Raw genomic sequence first — 24,900 nt, 5'->3', positions numbered from 1 at the left:
CAGTACATCTTTAAAAGGTACTTCAAGTGATCAATGATATGACATATCTGAACTGGACAAATTTAAACACCCAAGAAAATCACATTCAACGGTACTTCAGGCCTAACAAAGAACGAGAACGTGATGATAATGTATCTGTTATGAGAAAGCAAAATTAGTACCGACGAGCCAGCCCAACGCAGCAGTGCGAGCGACTCACGTTCCAATCAACATCAATCCCTCGAAATAATTACTCCGCCCATCAGAAATAAGATAAGTCATAACCACGACGCTAAGCAACAGTGTCGTAGCCTCGAACTCATCAAACCTAAGAATAAGCGGCTGATCAAAAGCCCAGCCAATGAGAACCAGAAGCGGAGCAATAAGCATCGTAATCCGTAACACATTGTGAATAACCGCCCTGATCCCAAGCTCAATTTGATTGTAAGACCGGGACCCCACCACAATGGATCGATACTTGACAGAGTTCCCGATCAGAGGAACAAGTGTCACGGCAAGAAAAGACTGGTTCATACCCGTGATCGAGGCAACTCCGCTCAAACTGCTAACTATGTAATAGGTGCATGCAAGAGCAGACGCAGATGCAGCTTCTAGTATTATAGCTGCTGGACCCTTGCCGATATACGGCTGTGGGATCCGGGCCTCGACGATCTGGCTCTGGCGAGACTGACGGGCTTGGTCTCGCTGACTGAATGGGGTGCTGGCAAACATGGCTGCATGGGTGCCGAGGCGGAAGATGAGAAATGTGAGGAGCAGAATGACGAGGATTATGGATGTTACGCGTTGCGTGAAGAGTATTTGATCCTCCGGGGTGGCTTCGGCGGACAGGAAGACGTTCATTACGGTTGGGAGGGCGAGTAGGATGAAGACGACCATCATGAGGGATGAGAGGACTGTTGTGAGGGTACGATCGAATCGAAGTCGCTTTTGGTCATAGCCTGAGACGAAAATGGTGCCGCCAAGGACCTGGAGATATAGTTCGTATTAGGAGGGAGGTTCAGAGGTGGATTTGATGTCGGGATTACCAGTAGTAAATTGCTTAGCACACTTCCAAGTATCACGGACTGGAAGATGTGTGGTCGCTTTTGTGCGATCGAATTGATTCCGATCTGTTTCAACGATTGTCAGCCTATGTTCAAATGTAAGATTGAGTCTCTGGATATCACCATTAATTCCACCGAGTTCCCCAGTGTTGATTTCAGCACTTCATTGACAGATCGGCTGCCACCCACGGCCAGCGCATCGACTGATCGGTTAATCCATAATCCAAGCGGGATCATAGCGACAGTGTTGAGAGCGAAGATGACAGCACTGTTCCACTTCAGAACTCCGGCTGTGATACCAATGAGAGGTATCAAAAGTGACAACAGGCCCAGGTGGTGCTGGATCTGCGCCATGATGAAGTTGCAATATAACATAGATGAATCTCGATCTGAAGATATAATTCATTGAAGGAAAAGGTGAAGCTGAGAGAACCCCGTTTCTAGTAAGTCCACACATGTGTGCAGGTCACTAAATAAGGATCGGTATTTTACAAAAATGTTTCCATACATATACCGTTACAAACATAATTAACTGAAACGTACATGTATTTTATCTGCACAAGTAGAATACGCAGTTCGTCAGTTACACCAATGCGTACGCAGATGCCCAGGGCTCAAAGGCAGTAATACATCATCCCCTTGGCCCTCGACCCCTATGTTTTTTTGAGTTTCTTTCCTCACCCTTGACAACATGAGCAACACACACCCCCGACTGCGAAAGTCAACCAAGATCGACCCAGAAATTATGGCTGGGTCCCTCGAAGCAAACACGACAGCCCACGAGCAAGACGCATTACTCAGAGATGAGGATGAACGCGACAGCAACGGACAGAACTCTACAGAGTTGCGTGACATAAACCACCCCAAATCGAAGCGCGCTCTGTTCCTAGGTAACTCTGTACATGTGGTCAAGATTACCTTGGGATGCAGCTACAGCAATTTGCTACTGCCGTTTGTGTTTTTGGGCATAATTTCGGGGAGTCTAGGGTGGGATGACTCGCTTTCCTTCTTGTTTAACTTCCTAGCGATTCTTCCTCTCGCCGCGTTGCTGTCGTTCGCCACAGAGGAACTGGCAAAAAGTGTCGGGCAGACCATCGGAGGACTGATTAATGCGACGTTTGGAAATGCGGTTGAAATGATTGTAAGCTGGACGTTTGGTCCTCTGTTAATGTGGAAAAACTGACGTTGGTCACTACGCAGGTGGGGATCACTGCGGTTCGGCAGGGAGAAATCAGCATCGTGCAGTCTAGTATGGTGGGCAGCATCCTGTCGGGAAATCTTCTGGTAGGTTTGGTTCTTGGTGCATGTTCACTCCCAGGTGATCTTGGCTACTTACATAAATTTAGGTCCTCGGTGTTTCATTGTTCTGCGACGGCTATGCAAAAGATATCGTGAAATTCAACGTGGATGTTAGTGGGATACTGTCATCCTTGATGGTGGTTTCTTCTGCAACACTGATCATTCCGTCCGTCCTCTATTCAACCATACCATCCAAGTCCCAGGAAGTGGAAGCCAGCGTCCTGAGTCTCTCCCGTGCCGCCTCCGTGGTTCTGCTCACATTCTACTTGGTCTACCTATACTTCCAACTGAAGAGTCACTCCGAGCTGTTTGTCGACGATACGCAAGTAGACGAAGAAGAAGAGCGGGTGCTGGGCCCCTGGTCTGCAAGCATCATTTTGGTCCTTGCAACTCTCGGGGTCACCGTCTGCTCTGATCGTCTGGTGGACAGCGTCGATGGCTTTGTAGACAAGTGGCATGTGAGCCGGGCTTTTATTGGCTTGATTGTGGTTCCCATTGTTGGTAACGCGGGGGAATTCAACACTGTCATCAATTCCTCGATCAAAGGGAACATGGACCTCGCGATTGGTGTGATTGTGGGAAGCACTTTGCAAATTGCATTGTTTGTTAGCCCGTTCCTGGTTATGTGTGGCTGGATCATTGGACAGCCGATGTCCTTACGCTATAGTCCCTTTGAAACCGTGGTCTTCTTCCTATCGGTAATAGTCATGGACTGCTTGATTCGTGGAGGTCGATCCAACTACTACGAAGGGTCTTTATTAGTTGGAACGTGAGTGGTCACATGGGTGTTCTAGTTGTCCTCGGTACTAATGATTTCTCTTAGATATCTGATAATCGCAATTGCATTCTACGTGCACCCAGACGCAGTCGATGCACCCTTCGTTTAGGATGCTGCAGGGTTTGGATTAATTATTCCCAGTTAGATAAATTACATTTGAGCAACACAAGAAATCTACGTTTCCGGCGAGCCAATACTACCTTTAGAGCAAAAAGTAAGAATCACCATCGGGTCGCCTCGTAGGCTCAAAGAGCTGCTTTCAATAATAGCCCCTGACTTGAGTATCGGATACAAGCAATACAACCATAAGATAATTACCGGTTAACCGGCGACATGATCAGGCAACAGAATATCCCCCTGAATGTAGATTGCAAGCCCGAACAGTAATGATGCTGCTGATCCCTCTAGCACAAGTTCCAGCATGAAATAGAGTCACTGCTACATATGTAATGGCTGCATTGTACCAGTTCCCGATTTGTATTGACAGACAAGTCTTCAATGGTAAATTCACACAAAATCCTATGCGACGTCGAAAAATAGACCTTCCAATTGCCCGAGCGAAATAGTCTGCACCCCGTTAGCAAAGGGAACTACTAGAGTTTCGACTGAAAGGGCATCATTACACAACAGAAAATGTCTAAGGCTATCTGTATATTCCTTGCTCCATCTCCCCCGGTGTTTTGACATATGCCGGCGCTGGTTGCTGGACCGGGGTGTACGGCACCCATTGCTGTATAGGGGGCGGGTGGAAAGATTTCTCCACTTCCTTTTCTTTCTTATTGCGATCCTTGTGCATTTTGACGAGAAGCACACTGACAATAATAATGACAACGAGGACGACAATTGGGATGAGGATCGCTTTGAGTAAGAGCCTGACCAGACCCATGATGAGAAAGACTGAAGTATAGGATTAGATGGCAGAGATAGGTATCACACCAGTCAGTACAATGAAGGCGATAATATAACGTGGAAGCCCACTGGGGAAAAACAAAGCATACACCTTGGGCGAATTGAGGGACTTTTATACCCTGCTATGCTCAGCGCCCTGCCTCTGTATGACCCAGGCTATGTCGTATCAACGGGCATGGTGCAGCGCTAAACGGTGATATTTGGTTGGCAACCAGGCTGTAGGTGTACTAAATTTAATACGGAGACACAAGGCCGGCAACTACGTTTCCTAATAAAGACAGACTTTAGTAGCTTACATCCGCTGCAACTGTGATTCATTGTGCATGACTGGATCTTCGGTATCCCTTCATAAGCTCTGCCTGCCTTGATACGCAGTGCTATAAATGGATCTGCTGGAGCTGAGGTGTATGTTGTGTGACACTGCTCAAGCAACATTCATTTGTGTATACTATCACCGCGGACACCATTCCTTATGCTATCTCACGCATACCATTTCAATGAGCTGGGCAAGAGGAAAGAGAAAAGAAAAAGTAAGAAACTAACGCTGGCAAACTATCATCTCCCCCGTTCCGCTGACACCAAAAAAGAAAGTTTCCATTTGACCCTACGGTCTACCATAAGCCCTACAGCTGCGCCTTGGAGAATGGACATCGGATCTCTATGCCAAGTTTCCACCTGTGGGCCGCAGGAAATCAGATCTTGTGAACGGCGCAGAGTTTCAGAACTTGTGGCCGTGGCGGATTGGGTATCGCATTCCCCATGTTTCCTGGGAATTCCAGATCCCAAGTTCATGAACTAGTCAAAAATTGACTATAGAACTCCCACATCCGAGAATTCCCCGATTTTGCCGGTTGACCCGGAGAAGTGGGTACACGACCGGGAAGAGTACAGATGGACCTGTTTCATAGAAAGACGTTGACATCGATGACTCGGAAATCTGACTGACGTCAAAACCGGGACGTCAAGGGAAGTGGGGGTTTGAACCCTAAGCCCTGTTAGGCCTCTTAGATAGTAAGTGGATTTGACGTCTCTTGGAGCATTTACTTTGAATATTTTCCAAAATGTCACAGTCTGGACGCGTCCTGCTCACGGGAGCTAATGGCTTCGTAGCTTCCCATATCTTGTCTATCTTGATCGAAGTAAGCATTTGACGGACTTGGAAAGAAACCAATCGCTAATATTCAAATAGCAAGGCTACGATGTAACGGCGACAGTGCGGTCCCCTTCCAAGGGCGAGGCCATAATCAAAACCCATCCATCGTGGAAGAACAAAATCGAATTCGCGATCGTGTCAGACTTCACCTCCGAGGGACCGTTCGATGAAATCTTCAAAACAACACCGATTGACTATGTGATTCACGCTGCATCTCCAGTAACGTTCCAGGTGTCCGATATTCAAAAGGAGATGATCGAGCCGGCTGAAAAAGGGTAAGCTTGGCGTTGGGGAAGTTTCAAACCTCCAGACTAATTCCACTAGGACTACGGAAATCTTGAAAGCCGCACAGAAATATGGCACCTCTCTTAAACGATTCGTGCTTTTAAGTAGTGCGGTTACCGTGATGAACTCCTTCGAAGACATGACGAAAGAGGGAAAACCTTACACCGAGAAAGACTGGAACCCGGTATAGACATTTGGATCTTTGATATCTTATGCAAATATCACTAACAAAGACATAGGTCACGGCCGAGCAGGCCATTGCTCAACATGACGCCGTTCTCGGGTACAACGTGTCAAAGAAGAGAGCCGAAGCCGTAGCATGGGAATTCTTCGAGAAGAACAAGCTACCCTTTGATTTGGTTGTCATCAACCCGGATATCATCACTGGTCCCATGCTTCACCCCATAACCGGACCAAGCTCTATCAACGAAACCAATCGCTTCGCAATCGCCAACTTCATCGATGGAACTTATAAAACGATAGACGGAGTTGAATTCCCATTCTACCATTTTGTATGCGATACACCCCTCGGTGGCTTTTCCAAGCTAATTGATGTCTAGGTTGATGTCCGCGATGTCGCCCGGAGCCACGTAGATGCCCTGACCAATCCAGCAGCCTCGCACCAGCGAATTATCCTAGTCGCAGACCTGATCACACCCCAGTTGGTGGCGAACACTATTAGGGAGAACTTCCCTCAACTCAAGGACCGTGTTCTAGAAGGCAATCCTTCTCAAATTCTTCCCCCGGGTATTCACCCAACTGGGTGGGATACGCGCCTCAGTCTAGATATCCTGGCCAAGGGCACGAAGACTGGCAAATGGAACTATGTGGATTTCAAGACTAGCATTGTTGATGCTGTCCAGTGCATGATCGATTCTCATGTCATTTAACCGGATTAAATTAGCTGTGGCGAAAGATAGCAGACAGAAGAATTACATTGACATGTAAATAGCTAAACGATCCTCGCTAAAGACATTGAAAAGCGCAGAAGATCAGTTGATCTTGAATCCAATTCAACATGACCAAGGGCATCCCGAGGTACACAAGAGCTTGCAGGTCACCACAGCTGTTTGCTGAGAAACTCCAAGCCCCCCAAGATCCAGGTAACACCTCAAATAAACGATGAAAAACAAGCAATAGCATAGTCTGAGGGATTTAAAAGGAGACTTGCTCAATGGTATCGCGACGCAGGATCTCCGCGTCTTCCGGCAACAAAAATCCGGCATCCATCTGTCGCTCAACGGCTTCTCCTGCCTGACGTCGATAGTTCTCTACCGTTTTGTAGACAGCCCACAGTTTGACATCTTTGAAAGGGACCTCGGTGCCTTCAACGAGAACCAGGTTAAACGGCTGAAAGAAATTTTCGCGGACATGAGCAACTTACCAGTGTGCCAATGCGGGTGTGGCTGAGGGGTGACATCGATGATTTTGGCAGTAGGTACGTCTGTATGGACGGTTCTGACCCCGGCAAGCGCATTTCCGTACTCGTCTCGCTCGACCTCCCCGAATTTGTTGGTGTCAATTGTGGTACCTCGCGGGGGAGCAACGCCGGTCGTAATCCATTTGTTCATAGCATCGAAGAGAGCATGGTAAACGAAAGAATTGGCAAAAGTGGTCCACTGCGCACCTTCCAAATCAACAACGGACAAACGCTTCTTATCGGACATGGAGAGGTATCGAGTCTCGCGATGAGACATGCCAGCAACTTCGTAGAGCCGGAATGACCTGCTGTCAGGACGGCGATGGGGAGGCTTTTCACTTCCGATCACTCCATAGAGTGTCTTACTATAGATGAGTTCGAATTCACCTAGAATCTCGATGGTCTTTGATTCGCGTAAGTCTGGAAGGGCGTTGCCACCGTCGCATTGGCATGGCATGAATCCCTCAAATGGAGCATATCCATCAGGGCGTCGGAGATGAGGAGACTCGACGATAAACTTTCTTATCAAGTCTGCAGCTTGGGAAAGACCAGTTAGTAGGATGCGGTTGGCCTGCAAGCCCAGCTGTCCAGATCTCGAAGCATGTGATGCAGCAACAAGAATCTCCGGAGACTGCACAGTTGCGGCCCACCATCTTTCCTTGAAGATCCTGTAATCATTCCAGAGCTCTTCTGCGTTAGCGAAAGCGGGAATGTGGCTGGAAAATTCCTGCAAGGTCTGGCATCGGATAAAGTGCATCTCTTTGTAGCGTTCGGGATCAAGGTTTTTGATCTGGTCAATTGCGGCGGGAGCCTGCGAATCAACTTCCAGCCAGGCATGGCCTTTCAAAGTATTAGCCTAGACAGCTGGTCAAAGTAGAATGAAGAATAACTCACCATTACGCATCAGCCACCGATTAATAAGACGCCAGGTGGTTGTTCCACCCCACAGGTGAGATGGTTCCATGATAACAAGACCGGAAAATTTGTCAGGATCCGCAGGGCAACGAAGAAGGAGACGCGTGCAGTACGAATGGGCAACGGCAATGCCGGTCATCAGAAATTCCTGGTAGACGTAGTCATACACAGGAAGCAAGTCACTGTGATGGAGGTCATGTATCACGGCCTTGGATGTTTCGGTCTCGGGTAGGAAAGAGACACTTGGCTCCGTGACTCGCACGTGCATTCCGCGTTCTTCTTCGGTTGCCATCTTGGCTGACGTGCTCTGGTCGTCCCTAATTATGCTAAACTTGTTGTTTGTCAGTTCTCTGAGTCCGAGATGGGGCCCAACATGTGTAATACGTAGAAGGGACTCACGAACTAGGGCCAACGGTGACACGTGATGAACTGTGTCGGTTGAATCAATGTCGCGTTGGCTTTACTTAACTGGCTGGTGTTGTTGAGAAGCGAAGGGAACACCGAAAGAAGAAGAGAGGAGTGGAAGAGTAAAAAAAAAAACAAATACTGAATTCGTCGAAGAAGGTGTGTGAGGGTGATGGGTTGGAAGCAGCTGCGACAAACAAACAGCTAGACTGCGCTTCTCTCAAAGCAGAGACATTCAAAAGACCAAGAGAGATAAAGACATACATTCCCCATAATTTTGATCTAAACCAAACTGGAAAATAAATAGGAACCATAACCAGATAAGCGATTTCGAGACCTAGATTAGATTGATATTCTACCCGACTGAAGAATATCTGTAGAATTTACACCAGTAACTCAAACACATCCAACCCCCAGAACCACTGTGCAATACCCATGGCCCCGAAACTCATAGTAGCAGCCATGAGAAGATTGACGCCATTGTTGTCTAGCCAGTCATGACCAGTTTCAAGACGACGACTTTCGTGACTTTCCTCGACGACATTTGTCACCTGGGTGCCGCGCAATGCAGCGTTATGTATGCTACCGGTGGCTTTGGCAGTGCGATCAGCAACGACCGGCTTGCCCGTAGAGGGATGAATGAGAACCTGGAAACCCGGATTAGAGCTTCGTACACAGTAACCAAGGACACATAATCATGGACTCACCTTCCTACCACCACTCCCCTCTACAACCTTTCCGCTCCTCTTATCGACAACACTAGCCTGCAAAAGCCCACCAAGGACACTGTCAAGAACACTGCCCAATGTACCCCAAAGTGTCATAGCTATGGTCCACAGAGCCCGGTCCTTCAATCCGGCATTGGCACAGAACGGAAGGACCGCAGCAGATGTCGCAGAAACAATGAATGATCCCAGAAGACCAGCTCCGAGACCAACCGCGGTAACACCACCATTTGTACCGGGAGGGACTTGACGAAGATTCAACGAGGTTATCAGGCGGGGTTTGGATTTGGAGAGAATGCCGAGCTCGGAGGAGAAGGTGTCAGCAGCGACAGCGGCGTAATTTCTGTAAAGAGGAACCTATTAGTTATATGCCCTATAACAGGTAGTGCAGACATTGAATGTGAAGTTGAGTGACGTACGCTACAATCCCAACCATCAAGATATCAGCCGCATTCTGACCGAGTGAGAAACACGATTCGGTGCCTGTTGTTTTGGACAGGACAACCGCATGAGCGATCGATAATATGGTAGCAACAATGGAGTTTGCTAGAACTTGGATATGATTCCGGGGGCCTTCACCACCTTCCGCACCGGTTGCGGAGAGTGTCAAATGCGACTTGATTTCATGTTTTACCTATCACCGCAACCTTGTAAGCTGTGCCTATAATATAGATGTGGGTTGAAGAGTGCATAGTATGTAATGTCGCTCGATACATGGTTATATTCATACCTTTGTGACTTTAGTTCCGCCAAAATAGAATACCGCAAGGAGCGCGACTGGTGCCGACCATGGGTGGAGAGCGTGAGCGGAGGCTGAACATGCCGCAGCGACCAGGCCAAGCGGGGTAAGGGATTTGCGTGACCAAGCTCGATAGACAAGTCCGGCCACAAGAGGTATGCCTATATATGGTTTCATTTTCTCGGGTTTGTGATCTCTGGTACTGTCATTTGCTGGGATAGATGGTGGTTGAGGTTGAAGAGGTGTAACTGGAGAGGATCGGAGCTTAAGTGGAGCCCCAAGATAAGCATCATCACATGATACAAGGGTACTTTTTTATGCAAACCAAAACAAGAATAGAAAATTCTACCTATGCATTAAGGTAGAGATTAGAAGTTTACATCGCTCAGTATTATCGGCATTGATCTGCTAGAGTTGGTTGAACCGTCCAGCGATCTCTCCGCGACGCCTTAATAAGGAGACAGATCCCTTAAAGCGAATGGTCTACCAGAAGGATATTCCCCAAATAGATCAAAAGCAATATTTAAGTAGGTATGGTATATACCGAGTCAATATATGGACACCAAAAGATTGTGCGCCTTTTTGCTCCTCAGGGTATATCCAAAATCCAGGAAGTATATAGTATACAGGGCGCAAATCAAATCAAAATCAAGGATAAATAAAACGGTAACAAGTCAAAAGTAAGACGACGAGTAACAGCCGCAAGGGGCTCAGCATATATTCGGTAATCTTGCTAAAGCGCGAGGCCGCTGCCGTCGCCGCTCCAGCGGTAAAGGGCTAGCACCTCGCGCCTACGTGACTGCTGCTCGCCGAAATCTTCTGGGACACGGCCGCGGACTTGAGCCAGCGCCGAGCGCATCACTTTTCGGAACGTTCGCTGCGGGGGATTAGCTGCTGTAGATATGAGGCTTGGTCACGGGTAAATCTTACTTGATATTCAGTGTTCAAAGTTACAACGCAAGCCTCATGTGCTCGCACGATTGTTTCACAGGCCCGAACAACACTTGGACTGGCATCTCCTTGCAATTTATCCGCAGTCAGGAGTAGCAAAAAGCTACCTTGCAAAAGATATATGCCAAAGAAGAAGGGCATGAAGCTTAAATCGGGGTCGTATTCCAAAATGTCAGAGGCCGCCTCAGCAGAGCTGACTGCATGGCCCATGGCAGTGATAAACGACTCAGAAGAGATCCATAGATCGTTATCGTCGAGCAGGTTGATCGGGTCCCACTTTCCAGCCAGCAGAATGTGGAGTACATGCATGATGTGGGTGCCATAGGCAACCACCATCTTCGTATGAACAATGGACTCGCTCACATGCGAGCCTACCGTGCTACTCGACCGACCAGATGGGCTGACGTGGTTGATGTTGGAACCTTCCATGGCCGTGTCAGCCTCACCGGCCCCGAGGCCGAGAGAGCTAGTATACCGAGCCTCGAATTCTTTCAGACTCTGCGCGTAAACATCGAGCTGCCGGCTGATTTCTATGGCCTGACTTTCCCACTCGCCGCTGTTGCGGAAATGGATGCCGAAGCGCGGGTGGTTGCGGGCATGTTGCAGATCCACAATCTCACCCAGGATAGACATCAGGGGTAAGAAATATCCAAACATGCTATGGCCGGTGCATTCAGAGGATGGGCCAGCCCGGCGGTAGTTGACAGATGAAAAGTCGCCCGCCTGCCAGATATCGTCGTTCATTGGCTGTAATAACCCCCCGCACTCTTTGTCCAGCAATGTCAAGGGCCGGTTGTAACAAAGCGCCAGATGACGATCTGTCGCATATAATAGCCACCAGATTCGCCGGCGCTCCTCGCGTTCTTCCTCTGAGAGATTAATGGTAGAGTTGCCTGGGCCATGGCCCAGCAAAGAGGACGGTTGCCTCTTGTTGCCATTCACATCAATGTCCCCCTCACCCTCCATTTCGCCGTCTTGACGGCTTGTCGCATTAGGCGGTAATTCACGGCCAAGCTTCAGCTCTCGAGCGAGAGACCAGGCAGCTGTCCACCATCGCATACTTGCAGCCTTATATTCGCTGGCAGAGACAACAGTCGCCAAGTGAACATACGTAGCGACGTCATCCACAGCGCCCGTGGCACTACTCTGAGCACCCAATTGATCCATGGAGACCCCAAAGCCACCGAGAGCTACTCCGTTAATTACCATATTAGCTGGATAATTGGGAGATGCCTCTCCAGTGGCGGGACCATGGATAAGTGGCCGGAGTAAACCAATCGTCAACTCCAGAAGCTTTTGGCAGACTCGACCTCGAGCTGACGGTGGTGACGTCAAGAATGCAGCCTCGCTTGTTTGAGCTGCTACCCATAGCATGCTAGCGAGAAGCCCAGGGGTGCACGCTCGAGGCTTTGTGGGGTGTAGGAACGATTGCTTCCGGAAGACATAGCCCACCACATAGGGCGATGACGGAGAAAGATGTGAGGAGGATGAGCTGGTGAAATAGACGTCGAGGAGATCGCAGGCGAGAGATTGAGGGATTATAGATATAATGTGCGGAAGAACTGGTTGCAAGACGGGATATCTCAATGAGCTGGAGAAAGGAGGCATACTGAAGGAAGGAAAGTTTGCGGGTGATGGGGAAGGAAGTGGCAACCAGCTAGGTGACTGCGCTGGAGGGGAGAATCCCATAAAAGAAGCCGGTTGGTTCTCCGTCGAGTTTCCAATGCGGAAGTGGTTCATGGAGCTTGGATTTGCGTCTTGCGCATTCATCAAAGGGTATGCGCCATCATTATACCCCGAAGAAAACCCTTGAGGATGAAGCATTGAACCCGGCGACCGAGGGTTCCCATTCGAGTTTTGCATCATCTGTATGGAGCGCATATCCGGTACGGACATTGAAGGTCGGTGGGATTCTTGGAGCGTTGCGTAATTATTGAATGGCATACCCGCCATATTAGAACTCATCTGCTGCTGAGAAGGTGGTTGGACGGGCGCTTGACTTTGGCGCATGGCAGATAGGCCAGCCACCTCCGCGTTATGCGACCGAGATTGTGCGCCTTCGGTTAGAGTCCGCGCGGCATCGAAGGCGGGATCGTAATGTTCGGTGGATTCTTGCAAAGACTGTCCGTTTGAGGGCTGTCCTTTCGTATGCGTTGTATTTTCGTTGCCACCCATTTCGCTGTCGGTTAGGCCAGTGGCGGCTATTTCCTTTTTCGACGCCTTCCCACGTTTTTTGCGCTCGCGGGCGTACTCACAGCTGAGTCCAAACTCTGGGAACTGTTAGTTCAACCAATGCGCAAAGGGAGAGGGTCGGTTGTAAAAAGAAATCGTACCAACACAATGCGCACACGGATTCTGTCCATCACACTTGGTTCGCAATTGGTTGCACTGATCACAGGCTCGGCTAATTCTCCGACGGACTGGGGTTGCGGAGGAGGTTTTGCGAATAGCGGAACGCGCCTCGGCAAGGGAATCGCGCGATTCTGGATCTTTCAGACCCGAACTGGAACGGTTTTGTTCGCTATAGAGGAGATGTTGGGAATGCGACGTCTTGGAGGCGAGAGAGTTACTGGGGTCGGTCGGGATGTTGGCAGCACCCGCTTCACGTGCTAATTGAAGCTGTTCCAGCGCATACTGCGACCCCTCCGCAAGCGTGTCCAGCCCGGGGGTTTGGGATTGTGTCATCCGTTTGGCTTGAGACGAAAAAGGAGAGTAAGAAGAATTGGCGGAGGAGAGGGAGGTCATAGACATGCTTCTCCGAGGAGGCGGAAACAAGGCTATGGCGACATAGAGGGACAGACCAAGAGGTTATAGACTCTGTAGTCAGAGACAAAAAGATTGAGTGAAAAGCTTAGTAGTATATAGGACCAAGAAGTCACAACGGCATTGCAGAAAGATGCAGAGAGCCGGGAGGCGACTTTTTTTTTTCCTCCTCGGCGCAATCGACCCAAAGCTTAGTTTTCGGTTTAGCAAGTTAAAGCCAAATCAGAAATATCAGAAATATCAGAAATGGCAGGAATATTAGACAATAGAAGATCAAACGATCAGAAAACTGAAGATCAGAAGATCAGATGATTAAGAAGATCTGGGGAAAACATGTAAAGGCGGGGGGAAACGGCACGTGGTCGGAGAGATGGAGAGTGGTGTCACTATTTCTCCAAGCCCTGCTACGACTCAAGCACAGTTTACACTTGGACGTTTTCACCCGCCCCCCTTTGTTTCAAGTGACACTGCAGAGTCCCTTTTTCTCCCCCCTTCGCTTATGTCCACATTTGACCCTGGACTACACTAGTCGTGACTAAACCCCTATTCCAGGGAAATAAGCGGAAATATGTGGTGAGATCCGGACTGAACCCCTCGTCTGGCCACGGTCAAATACCCCGGCCTTGGCCCGCGGGGAGAGGACAAAGCACATTAAGGTACAGGGGTCCCCGAGATAATCCTTATGCAGACGGAGCCATATGCAAGTGCCGGCCGGGTCTACGGACAAAGTACAGGCCAATGCTACATTGAACTTGACCTTGACGGCAATTATATGTCCTTGACATTCCGAAGCGGCTAGATCCGCATTGCTAGGCTCTATCTGCCCTTGTCAGCTTTTGCATTTTGCCTAAATTCACATGAGAACCTCTCCGGGTAATTTAAAGTTGGAACTGGTGGATAGATCATATATAGAGTAACGAATCAAGGTAGTTCTAGAAGTTCAATGTCATATTCATACAGGTGATATATATACTGTTTTCTCCATGTGTAATATACAAATGCAAATGATGCCCAAAAAATGGGCAGAAAATATACAGGGAATTAAAAGTCAGCTAAATGAATCCAAAAATCACAGTGCTCCGGACATGGCTAAACAAAAAAAGTGAAAGTATGCATAAACGCCAGCGAAATGCGGGAGTTCCCAGAGAGCATCACGAGAAGAAGTATTCGCTCTCGCGAATACGGGTCAGGTCCCAGTCGCCCTTTTTAGGAACTGGGCGGAAGGTTAGAGGCATCCATAACCACGTGGCTAACTGGCGCTTCTGCTTCTCCTTTGGCTGCGCAGAGCTCTGAGACTCATGTTCGGAAGGTTCACCATGGACATCATCCGGCATTTCGGTGGATATCTCGCCACGGGTCTGCTTTGCCTCAAACATCTCGAGGTCACCGACCAGGCTTTCAATGGCCGGATCGTTGGTGTCGATTGAACCTCCTGTTTTCGCATCTGGCAGAACATCGGGAATGTGCCCGATTGAGTTCTCACCCATTGTTTTGTAGGTGGTCAGGTCAGAGTGTGTACCGCCTAGCGCTTCAAAGATACTGCAGGGTGTCACCATGGCACGACCCTCGGCCTGATCCTCCGGATCTTCCGAGTTGAGTAATGTTTGCCGTCGGTGTTCGTTGATCAACTCTTGGAGTTTGGATACCCTAGTGCTTTGACGGTGCGCGAAGATCGCCCGACCAATGCGGGTGGTGCGAGGAATTCTGGCCAGGAACGTGTTCTTGCCATATCGCACTTTAAATTCAGCGCCGAGGCGCCCGACAACATCATCGGAATGCATGCGAACGAAGGCATCTCGAAGAATGAGGTTCATCTGGTCGATATCGGCAGCGTGAGTCCAGAATGAATCATGGACAGCGGAAAAAGTCAGGCCCGCTTCATGGCATGCATTGGCGGACATGATCATGTGTGTGGCATCAAGAGAGTGGATAAAGTTAGGCGGGAAGGCCTGGAGCTGCTTGCGCTTTGAAACGACATCATCGGAGCCGGGTTCAACAAGACTGATGTCTTGTAAACTAGTCGCAACACGACGCGTCTTGCGAGTGCGATATGGCTGGACCACTGGGAGACCCAGGGGGGTGGTCCAAATCACAGTCGACCTGAAGGATTTCTCTGGATCAGTGGATGTCGAATAATCCTCGGAGCGTTCCTCTTTGGGTACTAATGCTGCTTGCGTGAGCTCCTCAATTTGCTCCGGTGTGACAGACTGTGTAATACGTTGGGCACAATCACCAAGCCAATATTGGATCTCATGGGCTCCGTTGAACATGGATCCCAGAGCGCCGAAAATTTTTGTTGCGATGTAGAAAGCTGCGGTGTTCCTCTCTGAGTTATCAAGCTCAGGGAGATAGTCGATAAGCTGTCTTTTGACCTGTCTCGTCGCGCCCAAAAAAGTCACGCCATAGACATTAGTCATGACCGTCTGCTTCACAATCTTTCTGGTGACTCTGCCTACGAGACGCTGAGCGAACTTGTCACCATTGGCTGCGTCCTGTGCGATGGCTTCCTTGACAAACTCGCACACACCGGTATAGACATCTGAAGGGCGATCAGATGGTTCAAGGTTGACCTGTTGGGCGCCGACACGGTCACCACCCAGAGCGGCATAGTGTTGAAGTCCATTGCAAGAGCCATCTTGGTGAATTGGAAGATGGGAAATGTATTCCGTGGGATCAGGGAGCTGCAAGGCGTTCCGGAGTTCGCAACACGCTGCCAAAAGCTGCCATGGATCCTCAGCCTGGAGCCACCACCGTCGCCCATGGAGTCCCGCGTTGGCAGAGTCAAGAACATTATCCAAGTTGTCCATTGTGAATTGCTCCCGTTCAGACATACTCGCTTTATCAAATCCAAACAAGTTTGCAATCTGAATTTTCAACCAGCGCATGCCAGATACCCCGAGTGCCTTTCCCTTATCGAAAAGAAGCAATCCTCTTGAATTGTCAGCTCCCATCTGATTCATGTAGGGAGGGAGTGGGTAAGCTCTCCCACGGAAATCCATGTTATGGGGCAGATAGAAGACCTCTTTTCGGTAAGCTCTCGCTACCTCAAGCTGAAAGTTCTGGAAGCATCGAACGGAATGATATCCAGAACGAAGATTTTCGATCTCACGAATCTTTTGGTGCCACTCTTTTTGGATTCCGTAGTCGGCATCTGGACTTGGTTGTTCTGGTGATGGTAGGTCTGGATCCAAGGGGGCAAGCTTTCCTATAGCCTCCCCGCCATTCCAAGCTTCGAGCATCACGTCAAAAACCGGTTGGTTGATCTTCCACCCAGTGGAACCGAGAACATCGAGGCCTGATCGGATCTCTTTCAGCCCATCCTCTTTCAAGACAGCTTTGAGGTAGGCTGGTTGTAGTAGTTCACCGGGAGTAGTGCGCACTAGGTTGGTCTCGTATATCTTATACCCGCCAGTTCTTGGCCCTGTCCATGGTTTAGGTTTGCAAACCATGGGGAGGTGGCGGGCCAACAGCTCAGCGGGTGGCTCTCTGGCAACGATTTCCACAAGTTTTTTATTCATGTGGATATGACCGGATCGTTTCCCGAAGTGAATCTGATAAGAATGGTCGAAGCCTGGTTGCATAGTGAGGGTCCGTTTTTTGGTGAGAGGATCCTCGGCCCAAACCGCGACTTTCCCAACTTCGACTAACATGCCCATCAAAACAGCACCGATTTTGACTTGTGAGCGAGAGCCCCATATTACAGATTCGTCGTCTGCAGTGATCTTCTCAACGAGAGATTGCCATCGAAGTCGGCCTTGCTTGTCTTTGCGGTTTGAGAGTACCTGCTTCAGTGCCTTCAGACGATTCGGATCCATAGACTTGCTCTTTTTCAAATAGGAGTCGGCAATGAGTTCATCCTGCAGCTCTTTTCCAGTTACCGAAGCAATAGCAGAAAGTTTGATTCCCCTGTCCATTCCCTGGCGGCTGAACAACGACATCACAGACAAGAGAGTGAGTGCAGCTAATCGGTCGGGATCGAGGGCTTGCAAAAACACACCATATTCACAGCGCTCTTTTTGCTCTTGGCTTATGATACGAGACGAAAGAGCCTCCTCAACGAGCGCAAGCTCCTTCTTGATTCTTTTCACAAGGTCCGCGTGCCATTGGCTCATGATTCCGCTGAGCTTTTTCTCATCGGAAGCGACGTTGAACCCGGATTTTTGTCTCTCGGCATTATCCGAGCGCCAACGGCAGAGGGCCGAATCAAGACTGTCAGCTTCAAGTCGTGTTTGCCTCAAATCTGAAATCAATTGCTTTCCTTCTTCTTCGGTGCCCGTGAAATTTTCGGGCAAGTATATATTGCTTTTACCGGAGAAGAGGGACAGGGACTGCTTCAGAGATGCCAGTCCCAATCCCCTTTGGTGAGCAGGTTGGACCTGGGGGGTATCATCGACGATTGCGGAAGGTAGGGAAGGCAGTTCAGTAGTTGGGGAGAGTTCCATGTATTTCGAGACCAAGTCCAACATGTCGGAGGAGCAAATCTGGATTGGGAACATTATTAGTAGGACTTCAGGGTACAGACTAGAAGGGTAAGCTCACCTTAGACAGTTCACCAACGTCAGAGTCCTCAAGAACCTCAATACCGACAAGTTCTTCCTCCAAGCCCGCGTTTTGGGCAAGTTCCCAGTATCGACGGACAGTTCTGTCGCGCTTCGATCCATGAAGCATACGCAGCGCCATTCGAATCATAATCGCGAAGGTGCTTGCATCCGGTGTCACGCCACCAGCAGGCATATCAACTTCAAACCACTTCTGTAACGGTAGAACCATATCTTGCTGCCGGTTGAGAATCATATGCGCCACCATACTTTTCATGAAACGGTTGTGCATAAGGAGATATTCATCCGAGCCAGGCGGGTGATAATGGCCGAGGCGAACAATCAACCCAGAGGCTCGCTCGAATTCTCCAAGCTTCAGTGAGAGCTCTAGATTGGCCTTCATCTCCATTTCATCACCGCCGATACCATGTCTCCTGCGGAAAATTTTTGATTGCGATTGTGGCGTCGAGTCGAGGATAATTAAGGATGATGTATCGAAGTTCTCAAACGGCATGTGCATGAAGTGATCGTAAGTATCCAGCGAATGCCCATCGATGCTAGGGTGATCAGCGGCCGTAGCAAGGCGACGTTCTGATTGCGGAGACGGATTGCGTGGGCGATCGTGAATTGAATTGGACGATAGATTCAAAAGCGGATTCCGATTGCTCGAATATGAATGAAAACGTGTTGTCGGCAGATGGAACGATGGTCGGCAGGCCTGAGTCCGCCGTAAGTGAAGGAAAGCATTTTTTTGACAAGCCACGCGAGATAACATGGTGCATGAAATTGGCGTTCCTGGGATTTGGAAATCTCAGGTTGGAGGTTGAAAGCGAATGAGAATATAATGACTCCAAAAGTAAAAAAAATATTAAGGGTAAATTATAAGATGGATGCAGGCTTTCAACGGTAAAAGCCAGAAAAACAGAACAGCGCAATGATGGATGTTGCGTGAGACCAATGCGATTCCGCTATAGAATACGGATGATCGGGTTGGCACGCTGTCCTGCAACCATCGACCGAACTGAAAAAAGGGGAAAGGGAAAAAAGAAGGCGACGATGGAGAAAGGGAGATTTATCGGACTTGTCGCGATGAAACGGAGATGGCAGAAAAACCGAATATGTCACGTGACCATATACATTCTCTTATCGTGATTGGCGGACAAGTATGAGTGGCGAGGCCTAAAGAGCTTCGCGTGTTCCCTAACTAACGTGACGCAGGCGTGATTTGCCCTTTGAATACTTTTGATGATAAGCTTCCGCTAGAAATGGCTTGTTTGGATTATTGTACAATTGTAACCCCCTATTCCGCTTCATTACCAGCTTGTCTGTCTCTTTGCCTCCGGCGATTTTCCTTCATGGCCCAACCAGTCATGTCGGGGCGGGCGGGATCAATCCTAGGGGCGCTCATTTTATCGAGGTATTCTTCCGACTCGATATTTGATTCTAGGGACGGGAGGTTTTCGGTATCCTTGTGGATCATATAACTCTCATATGTGTACCAAGAATCCTCAGCCTGGGATCGGTAAGAGTTAGTGGGAAACAAGAATCAAGTTCTATCAGAGAGAGAACATACCTCGGCATCAACCCAGCCGTATGTTTTCCATTTCTCATCTTGCATTTGCTTGAGAAGATCTAGATTGCCGGCGTTTGCAGCCGCTTCACCATCTTCAGCAGCCTTGACTTTAATATCAATCGCACGTGCTTCGCTCTCGGTAGGTCGGTCATCGTCATCCTTTTTACGTGAGCCTTTCCCCTTTGGAATCTCATCCAAAGCATCTAGGTGGTGAAGCTGAGGGTGAAACTGGACAACCGATGTGACCGGAGAGAGATGCAAGTTTTCTAAGAACGAGTGTTAGAATCGAATGCTGCCACCGAAAAAGAAATCGATCGAGTAGAATCAACGTACTATCTGTGAAGGTGGCCAGCATATAAACCGGATCGCCTTCTTCAGAAGGCTTTATCCGACCTCCAAGTGACTGCACTCGCATCAATGATGCTGAATCCACAGCCCTCTTATTATCCAATATCTCCACATCCCCATTCCCTTCCGCCTTGACTCTCCCACCTGCAGCTGCAGTTCCGCTGCCAGCAGTGAAGCCGCCTGCCATACCATAAGCACCCCCGTCGCGCGCGGAACGGCTCTTCTTTACCGCATCTCCGTAGCGCATTCCCTTGTTAACGTCGTAGTTTTCTCGGGTGCTGATGGGGACTTCAACTTCGATAAGTCCAGTGCGCGGTTTAATTCGAAGTTGGATTGGTCGTTGGTTTTCTTGATCATTGTAGGGACGGTCGTGCTCTCGATCAACGTATTGGAAAACATAGCGAGAGATATCTGAGTCAGTGAGGAGGACGTCGTAGGAAGCGACGACAGGGTCGTCATCAGAGAAAGTCATGGCGATAAGGTGAAAAAGTATCTCAGATGAAAAATGAGCGATAAAAATGCAGGGAACTTGCGATAATTTCCCCAAGCTGAATCACTTGAACTGATAACTTTTTTTTTATCGAAATTCATCGGCGGGGAGATGGCAGAAAGACAGCTATCGGTTCACCGCTATTGCTTACTAAGCCCACAGGGAGCCGGCGCTGGTTTATATTGATATCGTTCCGGTTGTCCCTTGCTTCTTTCTTTTTTTCTCTTGGGGACCATCGAGTTGTGCCGAGAGAGCTACCATGCTATCCTCCCTCTCATCAACAAGCACTCTCCCCTGATGTCGAGGCTCTTCCAGTCTCCGTTATCATCGAGCACGCCAATTCCACATCGATGCCTTCCTAGCGTGAGAGACGCACCCCTTGCTCAAATCCTCCTATTTCCCATCGATTGCTGTCAATCCACTCGTCCATTCTCACACCAACCCGCTACCGTGACTTGAGGGCATCTAAATCTCGTGGACACACCCGGTTCCTTTTAATTAAGGCAACCATCGATACGTTTAAGTCGACAAGGAAATGCCCCCGAACGGGTAGTCGCAAAGAAAGAAGGATATCAGGGCTAGCACAGTTCAGCAGCCGCATTCATCCTACCAGGACCTATCGGTCACCATTGAGCTGTTCCCTTGGATTAGGGCAACCAGCAGCACCATTCGACAAAGAAATGCCCCTAGAATGGGGTAGTCGAAACGAAAGCGGGACGTCAGGGCCGCCCGGGGCGGGCAGGCGGATTCGTCCCATTGGGACCAGTCGGTCACCATCGAAACGGTCACGATGACCAACCAACCAGGAACGGGCTTCTCACCGTTACCTAAGAAGCACAGGCGCCGGCATCTATGGAATTTTATGATGTCGGTTGCAATCAATCATTTTGATAAATGATACAAGAAGTGGCCAACGCGGTCGGATACGCCTCATGACCAATCCTCGAGGAGGATCTCACGGTGTGGGTCAGGGTGCTCGGGGTTGGACGGTTAGTGCGATATCAATTGATGGAGATAGTTGGGTTTGAGCAGGATTTAAATACAATTAGCTAGACTACTCTCAGATCTCTTTGGGATTTGCACGTCAATAAAGAGTTATTTGGCTAAATATTCGGTCCCAGTAGACATGTGTCTGGTTTGGGAAAACATAAAATACATCGCTCAGAGTCAGATCTAGTAGATTCCAGGTCGCTATGCCGTGTGTTTGAATTATTCATGCCACTCCACCCACAACTAGAGCCTCATTTAATCTGGGAGGATCATGATCCACCATATGAAGAGATGTGGACCAGCCTAATAAACGCCGTCCAATGATAATCCAAAATTTCCCCTGTAGATCGTAATGTACGGAGTATAAATGCCACCCCGCGTAGATCGCCTTTCCATTATTCCTGTCAATGACCTAGCTATTTTATTATTGTCACTTGATCGATTTTCAACAGTCTCACCATGTTATCGCGAAACATTATGATCGCGGCATGTTTCCTATCAACCTCAACACTAGCCTTCACATGGCCATCATCCATAGCAGCAATGCCAGACAATCTCACCGAGACCCTAGGTGCAGTGACAGACTAAGTCTCCTAATGGGCGAAATCGCTGACATGCACCATCAAAACAATCTACTACTCAGAAACCTGCAGTTTGATGAGCGGGACCCACGAGGACATGAAATGGTTGTGGCAGTCTGCCGACTCAGAATGCGTCATCAAAGCACAGCGTGACGCGATCTCCCGCATCGTTAGGCATTACATGACCGGCGAGGACAACGGGGAGCACTGCTGAGACTGTGATATCAAGTTTCTACACGTGGATGTTGGTAGTTCTCGGGATGGATGGTTGAAGCTGGGTCCGGTCGATGGATGTGACGAGGTATACTGCAGTCCAACCTTGACCTTCGATTCATATCTTGATGGTGACAATGATTGCTCTAAACAACATGTACTGTGCTGAACTACGATCCCCCTGCATTGCGATAGACTTCATTGGGTCTATGCTGTCCCAGTCACAAGTTCCATATCTTGTGAGTGTGGTGCTGGTCCAGGGCTAACGCTTTATTCCTGAATTGGCCATTTGCCACAAGCTTCAATCGAGTCTCATAAATAAATAGTCACATTAGGCCCAGACCACAAGCACCAGAATTGTAGTCTTCCCTTCAAGTTTCACAACACAACTGCAGTCTCACGGATAATCGTTAGCCAAGCAGAGAACAGGGGGTATTCATTTGACCGTCTTGTTCTCCAACAGCTAGACATGTTTCTCCGCATCAGACAACACCGAGGGTAATGGCAGCATGGCAGGCCATAATGAAACACATCCAGCCGCCATCTATAAATCATGAGCCGGGCACACACCAAGACATATGTATGTCATACCTGAGCGGGGTTCCTCAGTCATATCCAGATACTCAGCGTCCTCCAGCTTCATCTTATCCTCGGTAGATGCACTTTGTCGCGGATACCTGCATGACCAACTCAGATCAGTACCCCGCGCATGACCAAATAGGGTATTCATCGCATACCTGTGTCTCCCCCCAAAGCAAAAGTGGGCGATGATGCCCACCATGATAATCGCGAAAAGAACGCTGGCAATGGTCACCCATTTATCCTGGAACTCGTGAGAAACGTTTGCCAGCTTGCTGTAGCTAGTTTGCATGTCAGTTGTTTTTATCTCGGTGTACATCCCGTAGTCTGTCCAGTATATGCGGTGCTGTCTCTCAAATCGAGCTTCACGTATCATTCCTGGGATGGGCGCCATGTTCGGCCGCGACGGTGCATAGACAAGTGCCCCGGGGCGATGCGGATGTACCTGTCTTCGAATTCCCAGGTTGTTTTCAACGTGTCAAAACAGGGAGCTAGTGGGGGAACAGAGTTAGACAGCGGTCAATGATTTCGTATGAGAGCACAGCGTTGATCAGCGTTGGGTTGAATGTAATAATATCGAGGATATGAGCTTCGATGCAAGTTGTAAGTTGCGATGGGTACAGGATCTTGGTTTGATATTTGAGATAAAAGAGACTGAAAGAGGGAAAAGAAGATCGGGGGTTTGATGTCTAAAGATGCCTGGTCACTGACAAACAAATCACTGCAATTTGAAAAATACAGTATTTCCTGATTATTTCGACCAAACAAAATCCGTGGAAGAGACGGAAAAAAAATAGAGCTGAAATGATAGTGACTACCAGACGGCCTTTCTAATGAACCAAAGATATTCTGTGGAGTCTCTCTAAACAGCATAAGCTGTTCTGTGAGGTAGAGTCAAGAGTTCATAAAGTCCAGCTCAAACTCAATACATAGGTAGCAATATGGTACCCCCAAAGGGCATACATAGCAACGTTATCGTGCCTGAAAAGCCACAGAAGGAACTTCACTACCATCCTCCTCCAACATAGCCTGCATCCTAGTCAAGAATGTCCCAGACTTGACAGCACACTGATCAGCCTCTTTTCGAAAGTTCAGAATCCAGGCAACCATAAGCACATCATGCGGCAAAAGATCCTGCACAAAATACTCCACTCGACCTTCATTCTGCTGCATTTTACTCAAATGCCTCGCCAACCGACCATGTTCCTGACACATAACCTCTCTGCCACCGGAAACAATCAAAACAGGGGACGGCAAGACAAAAGGATGCCAGATCGGCGCGAGATAAGGCTCGAACTCGGGAGTGATCTGTAGGTTACCGATAAGGTGCTTTGCGCCCCACGCGGGGAATGAGGGCGGGATATAGTCTGTCTGCACATTGGGGATGTTTTCCCAGAGATGCTTGTTGCGGGCGCCAGGGATATCGCACCAGGGAGAGAAAAGCCACGAGCACGTTGGCGGGGGAAGGACCCTCTCGTCACCATAATCGCTGATATAACGCAGGAGTGCGAGAATGAGGTGGCCACCTGCGCTGTCGCCACTGAAAACGATGCGAGATGCCGGGATATGCAGGGTGTGGAGTAGGTATGAGTAGGCCGAAATAGCGTCTTGGAGCTGGGCAGGGAAACGGCCATTGGGGTTACAGGCTAGACGGTATTGGAGGCTGAAGACGTGGCTTGTTGGTGTGTGCTTTAGCAAACTGTTGGCGAGGAACTGGCAAGATGATGTGCGGCCGTCGCCAAGGATGTAGGAGCCGCCATGGAAGTGGAGCACGATGTGCTTGTCTTGAGTGGTTGTTGTGTTGTACTGGTAGAGTGATGGAAACCAGGTGCCTCCTATAGTCACTGGCTGGATCTCGGCATCTACTGCGATGCTGGTGTAGAGTTCTTGTGCCCCGGGCTCTATCACGACGAAACGGTCTCCATCTAGACCTGGCTTGAGGGAAAGTGGTGGTTTTGTGTGGAATGCCACGAAAATGCGTAGAAAGACCTTGAGGAATGTGTTTGCCAGGGCTTGTCGATACGACCAGTCCCGGTCTTGACGAAACCGAGGATGTAGATAGAGCAGTGGCGCGAAAGGCGCTGACAGGATCGAGTTCATATTGATCAACCTGTTGAATTGGTTGAGATGGGCGTTAACGAAAGTGTTTAGAAGTGAAGTTGAATCAACATAAGCCAACCTTACAGGGCTACCACAGAGAGCT

General features: G+C 49.0%; 12 protein-coding genes across 12 annotated transcripts; 3 read left to right on the top strand and 9 right to left on the bottom strand.

The window, feature by feature from the left end:
* Window positions 1-62: 62 nt before the first annotated feature.
* N7447_009826 (uncharacterized protein) lies at window positions 63-1,397 on the bottom strand (the record flags this gene model as incomplete). Its single annotated transcript, XM_057234088.1, has 4 exons — window positions 63-135; window positions 200-966; window positions 1,026-1,109; window positions 1,167-1,397. The coding sequence occupies 4 exons, from the start codon at window positions 1,395-1,397 to the stop codon at window positions 63-65; spliced, it is 1,155 nt and encodes a 384-aa protein (XP_057081372.1).
* A 337-nt stretch (window positions 1,398-1,734) lies between these two features.
* Window positions 1,735-3,229, top strand: N7447_009825 (uncharacterized protein; the record flags this gene model as incomplete). The annotated part of the gene is made up of 4 exons (XM_057234087.1): window positions 1,735-2,184; window positions 2,244-2,327; window positions 2,390-3,111; window positions 3,166-3,229. The coding sequence occupies 4 exons, from the start codon at window positions 1,735-1,737 to the stop codon at window positions 3,227-3,229; spliced, it is 1,320 nt and encodes a 439-aa protein (XP_057081371.1).
* A 534-nt stretch (window positions 3,230-3,763) lies between these two features.
* Window positions 3,764-4,006, bottom strand: N7447_009824 (uncharacterized protein; the record flags this gene model as incomplete). Its single annotated transcript, XM_057234086.1, has 1 exon — window positions 3,764-4,006. The coding sequence occupies one exon, from the start codon at window positions 4,004-4,006 to the stop codon at window positions 3,764-3,766; it is 243 nt and encodes an 80-aa protein (XP_057081370.1).
* Window positions 4,007-5,090: 1,084 nt separating this feature from the next.
* N7447_009823 (NAD dependent epimerase/dehydratase) lies at window positions 5,091-6,357 on the top strand (the record flags this gene model as incomplete). Its single annotated transcript, XM_057234085.1, has 5 exons — window positions 5,091-5,168; window positions 5,219-5,457; window positions 5,507-5,651; window positions 5,707-5,979; window positions 6,028-6,357. 5 exons carry the CDS (start codon window positions 5,091-5,093, stop codon window positions 6,355-6,357), a joined length of 1,065 nt encoding a protein of 354 aa, XP_057081369.1.
* Window positions 6,358-6,622: 265 nt separating this feature from the next.
* N7447_009822 (uncharacterized protein) lies at window positions 6,623-8,094 on the bottom strand (the record flags this gene model as incomplete). The annotated part of the gene is made up of 3 exons (XM_057234084.1): window positions 6,623-6,792; window positions 6,852-7,727; window positions 7,782-8,094. 3 exons carry the CDS (start codon window positions 8,092-8,094, stop codon window positions 6,623-6,625), a joined length of 1,359 nt encoding a protein of 452 aa, XP_057081368.1.
* Window positions 8,095-8,590: 496 nt separating this feature from the next.
* On the bottom strand, window positions 8,591-9,848 carry N7447_009821 (DUF92 domain-containing protein; the record flags this gene model as incomplete). The annotated part of the gene is made up of 4 exons (XM_057234083.1): window positions 8,591-8,854; window positions 8,915-9,275; window positions 9,352-9,566; window positions 9,663-9,848. 4 exons carry the CDS (start codon window positions 9,846-9,848, stop codon window positions 8,591-8,593), a joined length of 1,026 nt encoding a protein of 341 aa, XP_057081367.1.
* Window positions 9,849-10,404: 556 nt separating this feature from the next.
* xlnR (putative C6 transcription factor) lies at window positions 10,405-13,373 on the bottom strand (the record flags this gene model as incomplete). Its single annotated transcript, XM_057234082.1, has 3 exons — window positions 10,405-10,548; window positions 10,602-12,892; window positions 12,956-13,373. 3 exons carry the CDS (start codon window positions 13,371-13,373, stop codon window positions 10,405-10,407), a joined length of 2,853 nt encoding a protein of 950 aa, XP_057081366.1.
* A 1,163-nt stretch (window positions 13,374-14,536) lies between these two features.
* On the bottom strand, window positions 14,537-18,698 carry N7447_009819 (DNA-directed RNA polymerase; the record flags this gene model as incomplete). The annotated part of the gene is made up of 2 exons (XM_057234081.1): window positions 14,537-17,866; window positions 17,925-18,698. The coding sequence occupies 2 exons, from the start codon at window positions 18,696-18,698 to the stop codon at window positions 14,537-14,539; spliced, it is 4,104 nt and encodes a 1,367-aa protein (XP_057081365.1).
* Window positions 18,699-19,223: 525 nt separating this feature from the next.
* Window positions 19,224-20,316, bottom strand: N7447_009818 (uncharacterized protein; the record flags this gene model as incomplete). The annotated part of the gene is made up of 3 exons (XM_057234080.1): window positions 19,224-19,436; window positions 19,497-19,762; window positions 19,830-20,316. 3 exons carry the CDS (start codon window positions 20,314-20,316, stop codon window positions 19,224-19,226), a joined length of 966 nt encoding a protein of 321 aa, XP_057081364.1.
* Window positions 20,317-21,867: 1,551 nt separating this feature from the next.
* Window positions 21,868-22,119, top strand: N7447_009817 (uncharacterized protein; the record flags this gene model as incomplete). Its single annotated transcript, XM_057234079.1, has 2 exons — window positions 21,868-21,895; window positions 21,968-22,119. The coding sequence occupies 2 exons, from the start codon at window positions 21,868-21,870 to the stop codon at window positions 22,117-22,119; spliced, it is 180 nt and encodes a 59-aa protein (XP_057081363.1).
* A 481-nt stretch (window positions 22,120-22,600) lies between these two features.
* Window positions 22,601-23,091, bottom strand: N7447_009816 (uncharacterized protein; the record flags this gene model as incomplete). The annotated part of the gene is made up of 3 exons (XM_057234078.1): window positions 22,601-22,662; window positions 22,710-22,795; window positions 22,856-23,091. 3 exons carry the CDS (start codon window positions 23,089-23,091, stop codon window positions 22,601-22,603), a joined length of 384 nt encoding a protein of 127 aa, XP_057081362.1.
* Window positions 23,092-23,669: 578 nt separating this feature from the next.
* N7447_009815 (Alpha/beta hydrolase fold-3) lies at window positions 23,670-24,797 on the bottom strand (the record flags this gene model as incomplete). The annotated part of the gene is made up of 1 exon (XM_057234077.1): window positions 23,670-24,797. The coding sequence occupies one exon, from the start codon at window positions 24,795-24,797 to the stop codon at window positions 23,670-23,672; it is 1,128 nt and encodes a 375-aa protein (XP_057081361.1).
* Between the last annotated feature and the right edge of the window lie 103 nt (window positions 24,798-24,900).

This window comes from Penicillium robsamsonii (assembly GCF_028829455.1).
Source record: "Penicillium robsamsonii strain IBT 29466 chromosome Unknown utg000006l_segment0_segment0, whole genome shotgun sequence".
Lineage (NCBI taxonomy): Eukaryota > Fungi > Ascomycota > Eurotiomycetes > Eurotiales > Aspergillaceae > Penicillium > Penicillium robsamsonii.
Note: the sequence above shows the minus strand (reverse complement) of the source record. Positions and strands in the feature narration are given on the sequence as shown.